At 61.0% G+C, this 10,544-nt stretch overlaps 1 protein-coding gene and 1 long non-coding RNA gene across 2 annotated transcripts; one reads left to right on the top strand and one right to left on the bottom strand.

Moving 5' to 3' along the window:
• Positions 1-314: 314 nt before the first annotated feature.
• MMP25 (matrix metallopeptidase 25) lies at positions 315-10,298 on the top strand. Its single transcript, XM_058570221.1, has 10 exons — positions 315-404; positions 784-916; positions 2,431-2,566; positions 2,676-2,968; positions 7,501-7,677; positions 7,761-7,845; positions 8,010-8,092; positions 8,364-8,516; positions 8,598-8,855; positions 9,020-10,298. The coding sequence occupies exons 1-10, from the start codon at positions 315-317 to the stop codon at positions 9,289-9,291; spliced, it is 1,680 nt and encodes a 559-aa protein (XP_058426204.1). The 3' UTR covers positions 9,292-10,298.
• On the bottom strand, positions 6,705-8,771 carry LOC131422739 (uncharacterized). Its single transcript, XR_009224139.1, has 3 exons — positions 8,726-8,771; positions 7,992-8,195; positions 6,705-6,771 (listed from the first exon to the last, which is right to left on the bottom strand). It is a non-coding gene; the product is annotated as an uncharacterized LOC131422739 (long non-coding RNA).
• Positions 10,299-10,544: the final 246 nt, after the last annotated feature.

Raw genomic sequence — 10,544 nt, 5'->3', positions numbered from 1 at the left:
GGGCCGGGACAGGACCGCCTGGGACCCCGAGAGGCTGTCGCAGCAGACCCGGAGTCCGGACCTCCGCCCCCTCCCGCGCCCTCTCAACCCTCCCGGGACCCCCAGCGCCCCTGGGCCTTCCGCTGGACGCCCCCCACATCGTGCCTTCCAGGGCCCCGGACCCCCGGCGCGGTCCCCAGTCCTCCTGCGCCCCTCCTATCCTGCGTCGGCTCCCCGCGAGCCTCTACGGGCCCCTGACCTCCGCCCCCAGGACCCCAGAGCGGCCCGGGCCAGGCCCCCTCGAGCCCCGCCGGCCGCCCAGGCCGGAGCGCGCCATGCTCCGGCTCCTGGCCCTGCTGCTCCCGCTGCTGCCGCCCCCCGCGCGCGCCTCGGAGCCCGCGGCGCAGGACGTCAGCCTGGGCGTGGTGAGTGCCGGGTCCGCGGGCTCCTGGGATCTGCAGGGGGCGCTGGGAGAGGGAAGCCAGGGCTGGGACCCCTGGGTCCGGAGGAGGCTTGGGGCTGATTCAGATGTTCAGAGTGACTGGGGATGGAGTCTAGGGACCCGGATTCTTGGATCCGTTAGGAGGTTTGGGGCCCAGATTTGAAGATCTGGGGACCAGGACTCTTGGGTCCAGAAGAAGACTGGCAAACCCAGGGCTGGAGGGCTGGGATCTTGAGAGGGGGAGCAGGTGGGTGTCCAGGGCTGGGGGCCTGGCGACGGGTGGGGCTTCCAGGATGGTGGTGGAAGGGAAAGTCCCATCCCTCCGACCGTTCCCGCTTCCCCTGCTCCCTCCTGTGGTCCAGGACTGGCTGACCCGCTATGGCTACCTGCCGCCGCCCCACCCTGCCCAGGCCCAGCTGCAGAGCCCTGCAAAGCTGCGCGATGCCATCAAGGTCATGCAGAGGTTTGCTGGGCTGCCTGAGACAGGCCTCCTGGGTAGGTAGCCCCCACCCCCCCCAGCCCTGCCTCTGCTCCCGGCCTGACCGTTGCGCAGCCGTTTTTAAACCTCCGCATGCCCCTGACTCACGGATCTGTGCAAATGCTGACCTTGGGTCCCAGCCCAGGGAGTTCTCAGGCGTTTCTCTTTCAATAAACATTTATCAAGAATTTCTTACACGCGAGACCATCTCAGGCTCCGCTGGTACAGTGGTGAACAGAGGCGATAAGGTCCCTGCTCTCATGGAGCTAACATTCTAGAGAGAGACACATACAGATCAAGAACAGAAACGTACAAGATAATCTCAGAGAGTGGCGAGTTTTTTGAAGAAAATAACACGCTAATGGTACTGAGGGGCTGGTCTGGTCAGGGCAGGCTCCTCTGAAAGGTGTCGTCTGAGTTGAGAAGACACAGAGCACTCATAGGACACAAAGAGGAGGAGCCAGCCATGGGAGGATGTGGGAGAAGAGAGTCCCAGGCAAGTGCAAGGGTCCTGTGGTGGGCACAAGCTTGTGTGCCTGTAATGAGGGGAGGACTGAAGAGGTAAGCAGGAGTCTGATGCGGGGCCTTGAAGGGTGTTTGGGTTTGATTCCAAGTGTGATGAGAAACCACGGGAGGGTTTGAAGTGCAGTTTTAAGCTTCCTGTGGTTGCTGATGGAGAATGGCGAGTGGGGAGCATGGAGTCCAGGAAGGAGGCACTTATAGCGTCCAGATGAGGGATGATGGTGGCCTGGACTGGGGGTGGGGTGGGGGGTGTGACGAGAAGCCGTTGAATCCAGGCTTGTATGTTTTGTATGTATGTATGTTTTGGAGGTAGAGCTGAGAGGCTCATCTGTTGGGTTAAATGCGGAGAAAGGAGAACTGGAGGGACCCTAGCTAGTTACGAGGGAAGGGACCTTTCCTTGTCCTGTCCACTGCCGAGCAGTGACTGGCACTTGGATGTGCTCAGTTACTCTTTGTCACCTCAACCAAGGAGGTGAGGTTGGACCTTCATTTGAAGACCAGGAGGCTGCTGGGAATGGAGCTGAGCTGGGAAAGGGGATTCCAGGCCCATCTAACCCGGTAGGGAGTGGCTTGCCACACGAGGCCAGAGACCCAGCCGGCCCTGGGACTTGGGAACTAGGGTGTGAGGTATGGGCAACCTCCGAGGGGGTCCCAGCCTCAAAGAGTAGAGTTCTCACTGCAGCCCAGGGCTCCTTTCTGCAGTCCAACCGCCAGGGCTCAAGGAAGTGGGACGCCCAGATCCCAGCCCGAAACTGCACGCCACCTGGAGGCAGGCTGCCCAGGGCCAGGTGCAGAGGGTGAGGCCGCCCAGAAGGGCAGTCTCATAGTCTGGTATGAGCTGGCTTCCAGAGTTGGACTGCCTGGGTTCAAATCCAAGCTGTGGGGGCTTCTTGGCAAGTTTCTTCACCTCTCTGCGCCTCAGTGTCCCCAGGTAGAAAGTTAGCTGGTGTCATGATTAGTGCAGATTGTCCTAGTGCTGATTCCACACCCCCCCCCAACCTCTCCACAGACCGAGGGACAGTGGCTGCCATGCATAAGCCCCGCTGCTCCCTGCCTGACGTGCTGGGGGTGGCAGGGCTGGTCAAGCGGCGCCGCCGATACGCCCTGAGTGGCAGCATGTGGAAGAAGCGAACCCTGACATGGAGGTAGGTCCTGGTGCGCATCCCACCCTCCCGGGCCTGCCCATTGGGCAGGGCTCTGAACGGCTGCCTTCTCTCTCCCTGGCCGCCCTCACTCCCTCTCCTCTCTCCCCAGGGTACAGTCCTTCCCCCAGAGCTCCGCGCTGAGCCAGGAGACGGTGCGGACCCTCATGCACCACGCCTTGACCGCCTGGGGCGTTGAGTCAGGCCTCAGATTCCGGGAGGTGGGTTCTCAGGGCCCCAGCGAGCCCGACATCCTCATCGACTTTGCCCGGGCATACCACCAGGACAGTTACCCCTTCGACGGGCAAGGGGGCACCCTCGCCCATGCCTTCTTCCCTGGGGAGCACTCCATCTCTGGGGACACTCACTTCGACGATGAGGAGACCTGGACTTTTGGGTCAAAAGGTACAATCTCCCCTCTTCTGGGAGGTCCTCTCCCCAGGTCTGTCTGTCCTTAAGAATTAGGGTTAAATTACATTTACTGATGGAGGCTGTAACACTTGGGCTTCTCCAGAGAAACAGAACCAGTAGGATGTTTGTGTGAGTGTGTGTGTGTATGGAGTGATTTATTTTAAGGAATTGGCTCATGGGATTTTGGGGACTGGCAAGTCCAAAATCTGTAGGGCAGGCCTGCTAGCTGGAAACTCAGGCAGGATTTCTATGTTGCAGTCTTGCGGTAGAATTCCTTCCTCTCTGTGTAACCTCAGTTTTTGCTCTCAAGGCCTTCAACTGATTAGATGAGGCCCACCCACAGCATGGAGGGTGATCTGCTTTACTTACAGTTAACTGATTATACATGTTAATCACATCTACAAAATAACCTCCGCAGCAACATCTAGACTGGTGTTTGACCAAACAACAGCCCCACAGGCTGGCCAGGTTGATGCAGAAAAGTACCCATCACAGAGGCCTGTCAGGGGCCCAGCTCTGAGCTGAGGACTTAAAGAGGCAAAAACACAAGTCCATCCAGCAGCTGAGTCAGAAGAGTAACCGGCAATTGCTACACACGGTGACACAACTGCTGTGAATCACAATAGAGGAAGTCCCCCAGCTCGCGGTCCCTCAGATGGAAGGCCGACCCGAGGCTTTTGGCTGAGGGCAGCTTCCCCGCAGTGGTGATGCTGTTCATTCCACATGTATACGCTGAGTGCCAACTAGTGCACAAGGTCCTGCTCTCCCGGAGTCCACAGGGCAGTGGGGGTCGGTGTGGGGGGTGCATAAGAAAGCATAAGCCAGTGGGCTGGCTGAGTCCAGGTATGAGAGTGGCAGCAGTGGGGTGAGAAACAGCCTGGGCCATTTGGGGCTGAGTGTCAGAAGGGAGACCGCAGAGGACAGATGGCAGGTCTTGGACCACAAAGGGCCTTGGAGAGCAGAGCACATGGAGGAGTTTGGACAACAGGGTTCTGAAGGCAAGGGGAGCTGAGGGAGGCTTTGCATTCTAGAAATACGACTGGCTGTGGTGGGGGGTGAGATAGGGGTGGGGAGGCAGGAAGCTACCACAGGGTCCAGGGAAGACATGGTGCTTGGTGATTGGGGGGCAGAGGTCAGGGGGCGGCTCTGAGGGAAGGTTAGTCAGGATGGGCAAAGATTGGGATCTGACTGGATCCTGGGGGCCAACGGGATGGAGACAGTCAGGTGACAGCCAGGATTCTGGCTCAGGGTGGCTCGCAGAAGGCAGGGGTGAGTCATGTTGGGGCGCATGTTTGTAGTGCTTGTGGGCCGTTCACTGCACGTGGTGCTCGGTGGCCGAGTGTCCTGCTCTGGAATGTGGACTCCTCTGACTTAGGTCAGGTCCCCAGAAGCAGCGCTCAAGATGGAAATCCTTGTGCAGGCAGTCTCTCGGGGTCACGTTCTCAGGGGAAAGGGAAGCAGGAGAGGACTGGGGACAGAAGGGGACTGGGGACCACATCCTGAGCAAGGATGTGGTCTCAACTGGAGGGAGCCCTGGAGCAGAAACAGCGCCACAGAGTGGGTCCTGCCTGGAGGCCAGGGGCCCAGCTCCTCTCCTCCCTGATCAATCGGCCATTGTCTGTGAGCTGTGGGGGGAGGCTGGGCCATGGGGGAGAGCTATTTTCTGGGGAAGGGGCAGCCAGGGGATGGGGCCACAGGCTCTGTAGAGGATTTGCAGAGAGCATGCACAGTCGCCCCGCTGCAGGACGCAGCATTAAGAACGTGGGGTGGAGCAGAGCTCAAGTCAGGGCTCCTCTGTTGCTACATGTATAACGTGCTCAGCTCAACGTGCTCAGCTTCCCCGTCTGAGAAATAGGCATGATAACAGGACCTGTGGTGGTGTGGGCTTGCGGGTTAAATGAGTAATTCTCCTACAGCTCTCAGCACAGGGCCTGGCACAGAGTAGTGCGCCAGTGACTGCCAGCTGCTATGAGCAGGGCCTGGTGGCAGATTTAAGAGTCAGCGGTGCTGGGGGATGGTAAGGTTCCGGGAGGAGAGTGTAGAATGTGAAGGTCAAGCACAGAGCTGTGGAGAGCCCCACAGTCAAGGGGACGGCTGCAGGGGAGGAGGAATCAAAGGAAATGGAGAAAGAACAGGCCGAAAGGTGACCAAGAGCGAGAATGAAGGAGGAAGTGGTCAGCAGAGGCAGGGCAGCAAACCAGTCCAGGGGGTTCCAGAGGGCCGGATTAGGGCACCTGGGGACGAAGTGACCCTAGTGCCTGCAGGCTTGGTGGGTGGGGGAAGAATCCAGACCACAGTGGGCTTAGGCGTGAGAGGAGCTGAGGAAGGGAAGATGAGTCTAGACCACTGACCAGAGAACGTGCTGGGGAGACAGGGGGGTGTGGGTGGGGGCAGACAGGTCCAGGGGGGTCTTAGGAAGAGGGAGTCTTGAGCACTCAGGGCCGCTCGATGAGCCAATAGAAAGGGGTGGGGGATGGATGGATGGATGGATGGAAGGACACATGGATGGATGGATGGATGGATGGATGGACACGTGGGTGGATAGACGGACAAGTAGATTGGTGGATAAATGCATGGATGCAAGGATGAATGCATGAGTGCACTGAGGCATAGATGGATGGAGGCAGGGATGCAGGGATACACAGATGGGTAGGGCATTTTCCTTGTTCTAGAGGAGGTGAGCAAGAAAGGGTCCTCGCCCAGGGCAGGGCGGGAGGCAGGAGATGAGCATGCGGGAGATGAAGCTATCTGCCCTGGATGCACAGGAAGTCACAGATTACATCGGATGGCCTATTTTGATGAAATAGGAAATGCGTTTGTCACCTAAGAGTTGGGGGCTGGGGCTGGGTAGTGGCTCGAGGGGCTGTGGGCCTGGAATTGGGGCAGAGTGGAGAGAGCAAGGAGCTGCCTGCTGAGGTCTAGGGCAAGGATGAGAGGAGGGAATGAGGATCCCCGTAGACTGGCCACCAGGAATCTCATGGGGCTGGATCTGCACAGTTGTGTAATTTCCCCCAACCACAAAGTATGAGAAGGAGGCAAGGAAGGGGTGCAGCCAAAGAGAGGCAAGCAGGGAAGGGGGGTGAGAGAGGAAAGAGATCTACCTGATTAAGACACCAAACTTCCTCCAATTTCTCAGAAAAAGGACTCAGATGGATGAGAAAACCCCAGTCAACAAGGAAACTCATCACACATATGAGTTTGACCAAGACCCTCTTTGGTCTCTGCTGAGAGGCAGGATGGCACAGCCAGAGTGCTCAGCCTCAGAGCCAGCTCTGCCATTGCACCTGACCTCTCTGTGCCTCAGTTTTCTCTCCTGTAAACTGGAGTCAGGAGGTGGAGGTTTTCGGAGAAGTAAATGAGGACAAGGGTTTGCTTCTCTTCTTATGACGGACACATTTCATTCTCACCTCTCATCTCGCGGCCTTTAGGGGCTGAGAGAAATCTCTTTTGAGTCACCAGGTCACTTCCAATAACCCACTTTCAACCCTGCTGACCCTAGTTAGAGATTCCATGAAGTAGCTGGTCATCTGGGGAATCCGCATCTCCCTGGGGGGCTGCTCACCTCTCTCCTGTCTCGGTCTCTTCCGGCCTCTCCCTGGCTGGAGCAGGCTGCTCCTGGATCAGATCGATGAGTTCGGGTTCGGCCAGCGGCTGGGAGTGTGAAGAGGCTTGCTCCTGGTGCCTGGGCTGGGTCCCGGAGGAAGAGGCCTCTGTGATCGGAGAGGCTGGGAGCGAGGCTGGGCGCCGGGGCCGGCAGGCTGTGGTCGGATGGAGAGTGCCTGCTGGAGCTGCACATTCTAAGATGGACGAAGGCTTCAGTGGTGGGGAGGAGAGGCCAGACCCGAGGGAGGTGGGGAGGGGTGGAGGCTGGGGTGGGGAGACATGGGGGAGGAGGATAGAGGACTGAGGGGTTGTGGGCAGTAGAGGGGTGTGGATAGAAGGAGAGGGGAGGGGAAGGGCATGGGGGTGGGAGTAGGGTGAAGGTCTTGGGAGCTGAGGCCGAGGAGACTGAGCAACATTCCCCATGGGTGGGAGTGGGAAGGGTGGGGAGGGGCGGGGGCCCTCTGCCCACAGATGGAGCAGGGAGGAGGGGATATTCCAAGGGCTGGGGCTTCCTCCCGAGACTGCCTGAACCCCCAGGCCCTTGCTTCCCCAGAATGCTTCCATGTGCACAGTCTCGCCTTCCTGGGGGCAGGGGCTGCGTCAGTGTGCGGTCGCCTCTCCTCTGTCCAGACTGTCTCCTCCTGCTCTTTCCCCACCCTGTTCTGTGGGTGTCCTCAGCCTGATGTCCCAGTGTCTAACGCTGCCAAACAAGGCCACTCAAAATATTTACCGGATAAGTGAACGCACGCAGGAAGGATGAAGGGGCTCAGGGAGGGGTCTGGGCAGAGGAAGCCATGGCCACCTCCGAAGGCCTCCTGGCTGTTCCTGTCCACCAGCAGGCCCCACTCCTAGCTGTCTGGCTGCCCCCTTCCTGGTGTGGGGGTGGGGCACACAGCTCCAGCCCACTCTTGCTCCCTTCCCAGATGGTGAGGGGACGGACCTGTTTGCAGTGGCTGTTCATGAGTTTGGCCATGCCCTGGGCCTGGGCCACTCGTCAGCACCTGACTCCATCATGAGGCCCTTCTACCAGGGCCCGGTGGGTAACCCGGCTGAGTACCGCCTGTCCCAGGATGACAGGGAAGGCCTGCAGCAGCTCTACGGTACAGGCAGTGGGGGCAGGGGCTTGCCCTGTGGCCTCTGCAGCAGGGTAGGGAACCTCACCGCTCTGACTCTCTCTCCACAGGGAAAGCGCCCCAACCCCCCTATGACACGCCCACAAGGAAACCCCTGGCTCCTCCTCCCCCGCCCCCTGCTCTGCCCCCAGACAGGTGAGTCCCTCTCCAGCTGTGTGACCTTGGGTGAGCTCCTGACCTCCATGTGCTCCTCCGTGAGATGGGCACGGTAAGAGTCCCTTCCCCGTAGGACTGTCGTCAAGGTTAAGTAAGAGAGGAGGAGCCCGGCCCTCTCTGCTCACCTCTTCTTTCCTCCGCAGCCCCTCCCTCCCCGGCCCTGATCGCTGCGAGGGCAATTTTGACGCCATCGCCAACATCCGTGGGGAAACCTTCTTCTTCAAAGGTGAGTCACTCAGATCTCCGCTGACTCCATATCGTTGGCTTCCTACCCACTCAGGGTGACCCGCCAGGCCTGTGGCGTTTCCCGGGGCGCAGGACTTTCAGCCCTAAAAAGAGGGAAAGTCGCGCGCATGCCGGTCCCTGCAGCCGTGCTTTCCAGATGGACCTCCCCGCACAGCAGGGGCAGGGGGAGACCCAGCAGTGTCCCAGCCCCACCCTCGGGGAGAAGACCTCTTGCCATCTCCTGCCCCGCGCCCACCTCCTCTACCCCACAGGCCCCTGGTTCTGGCGCCTCCAGCCCTCGGGACAGCTGGTGTCCCCCCGGCCCGCGCGGCTCCATCGCTTCTGGGAGGGGCTACCGGCCCAGGTGCAGGTCATCCAGGCGGCCTACGCCCGGCACCCGGACGGCCGCATCCTCCTCTTCAGCGGTGAGTGGGCCCCGGGGGCGCGGGGGGCGGAGTGGGGGCGGGCGCGGGAGGAGCGCCCGGCTCACCGAGCCGCCCCCGCAGGCCCCCAGTTCTGGGTGTTCCAGGACCGGCAGCTGGAGGGCGCCGCGCGGCCGCTCTCCGATCTGGGGCTGCCCCCGGGGGAGGCGGTGGACGCCGTGTTCTCGTGGCCGCTGAACGGGAAGACCTACCTGATCCGGGGCCGGCGCTACTGGCGCTACGACGAGGCGGCGGCGCGCCCGGACCCCGGCTACCCGCGCGACCTGAGCCTCTGGGAGGGGGCGCCTCTGGCCCCCGACGATGTCACCGTCAGCAACACAGGTGGGAGGGCGCGCGGGTCGGGGACCCCGGGGCTGGGGCGGCGGGGTCCTGGGGGCACAGAGGCCATCCTGGGGCTTTCGGGGAGCCCCCGGGCGAGCGAGGGGCAAGGGGGCCGGGGCTCGGGGCGCCCGCACCGGCCTCTGAGCGTCTGCTCCCTCCTGCAGGGGACACCTACTTCTTCAAGGGCGCCCACTACTGGCGCTTTCCCAAGGGCAGCGTCCAGGCCGAGCCGGACTCGCCCCAACCCATGGGCCCCAAGTGGCTGGACTGCCCGGCCCCCAGCGCTGGCCCTCGCGCCCCCAGGACCCCCAAAGCCACCCTCAAGCCCGGACCCTGCGATTGTCAGTGCGAGATCAATCAGGCCACGGGGCGGGGGTCCGTGTCCCTCCTGCTGCCCCTTCTGTCCCTGCTGGTGGGGGGCGTCACCTCCCGCTGACGGGGACCAGGCCGCTAGGAGGAAGGGGCCGGATCTCCTGCTGGGGGCGGGTGCATCGCTGCCCAGCCCCATCCTCTGTTCCCAGGGGCGGGGCTGGGCCCGGGTGCAGCTGGGCGGATGCAAGTGGAGCTAAGCCCTGGGGACAGGGGACAAAGGCTGGCCCTTGGGCCGAACGCGCGAGGGCTCGGCTTCGCCTCCCCCAGACCTGCGACCTCGGAAACCAGGACTCCGGCGGAGCACGGCCCTCCCAGGTGTCGCCTTTTCCTGGAATAGCTGGCCTTTCTCACAGCTCAGGCGGCTGACTCCTCGTAGCCCTGACCACGCCCAGCAAGTGCGGCTGCAGGCTGTTTGGCTCTTTAGAAGACAGGCCTGATGGGGAAGCTGATCCCCGCCCCTCTCTCCACCTGCTGCTCTGAGTTTCCCAGAAGTTTCTCACCCTGTCCTGCTCCACCATATCCCAGTCAGTGCCACATAGGTAGGCAGCCTGGACCCATCCCTGGGACCACCCCTGAGCACCAGTGTCCATGTCCTGGGTCACATCCATGGCCACACAGGTGACCTTCCGCAGTCCAGGCCTGTGGACCTCCTTGCTAGTCACCACCCTATCCAGACTGTCCCCCGTTCAATAGGACACCATCGCAGCCCTAGGAAAGCTCTCATGGCCTCCACACTGGAGTGTCTGCCTCTTCCCTCAAGGAGAACTCCTGGGCCCCATCAGCTCGGGGCTGGAGGAAAGACACTGGACTGAGTTCCCTCTCAGTCAGGGTCATTGCCTCCTCAGCATCCTGGGTGATGAGTGGGGGGAACCTGGACCACCTCATTCACCTCCTCACTTCTCACAGAATTCAGGATCTAAATCAGTGCTTCTGGAACTGTGGGTCTAGAATATTCCTCATCAGAGTCACCCAGGGATCTTAAAAATGCAGACGCCATACCCTCACCCTGAATCCTCACTCTGAGGCTGGGGTCAGGAGTCTGCATTTGAGCTGGCTGGGGGGTGGGTGGCCAGCAGCTCCCGACTCTATCTTGTGGCTTTTCTGTGTCTCTGCCATGTGCTCCCTCCCAGGGGCCCAGCACTTCACGTTCTCTACTTTGCCAAGATGATGGCCTTGCTTGAGAGGGGTCCACCCCCCGGGTGAGGTCACTTAGCAGCCACTTCTTAGCCTGCCATCCGGACGCAATGGCCCCACAGAGCTGCCTGGAGCTGAGGCTGTGGGCTGCACTCTCGGTCAGGAGGGACATTGCCCGGTGTT

This window comes from Diceros bicornis, chromosome 26, assembly GCF_020826845.1.
Source record: "Diceros bicornis minor isolate mBicDic1 chromosome 26, mDicBic1.mat.cur, whole genome shotgun sequence".
Classification (NCBI taxonomy): Eukaryota; Metazoa; Chordata; class Mammalia; order Perissodactyla; family Rhinocerotidae; genus Diceros; species Diceros bicornis.
This window is presented reverse-complemented; position numbering and strand designations above follow the sequence as displayed.

What these genes read in the sequence shown, in the direction of transcription:
- MMP25 (XM_058570221.1), top strand. Translation starts at nt 315, where the DNA reads ATGCTCCGGCTCCTGGCCCTGCTGCTCCCGCTGCTGCCGCCCCCCGCG. An exon ending in AGGCCTGCAGCAGCTCTACG is followed by an intron (nt 7,678 to 7,760) that starts GTACAGGCAGTG and finishes CTCTCTCCACAG; the next exon opens with GGAAAGCGCCCCAACCCCCC. An exon ending in CCTGCTCTGCCCCCAGACAG is followed by an intron (nt 7,846 to 8,009) that starts GTGAGTCCCTCT and finishes TTTCCTCCGCAG; the next exon opens with CCCCTCCCTCCCCGGCCCTG.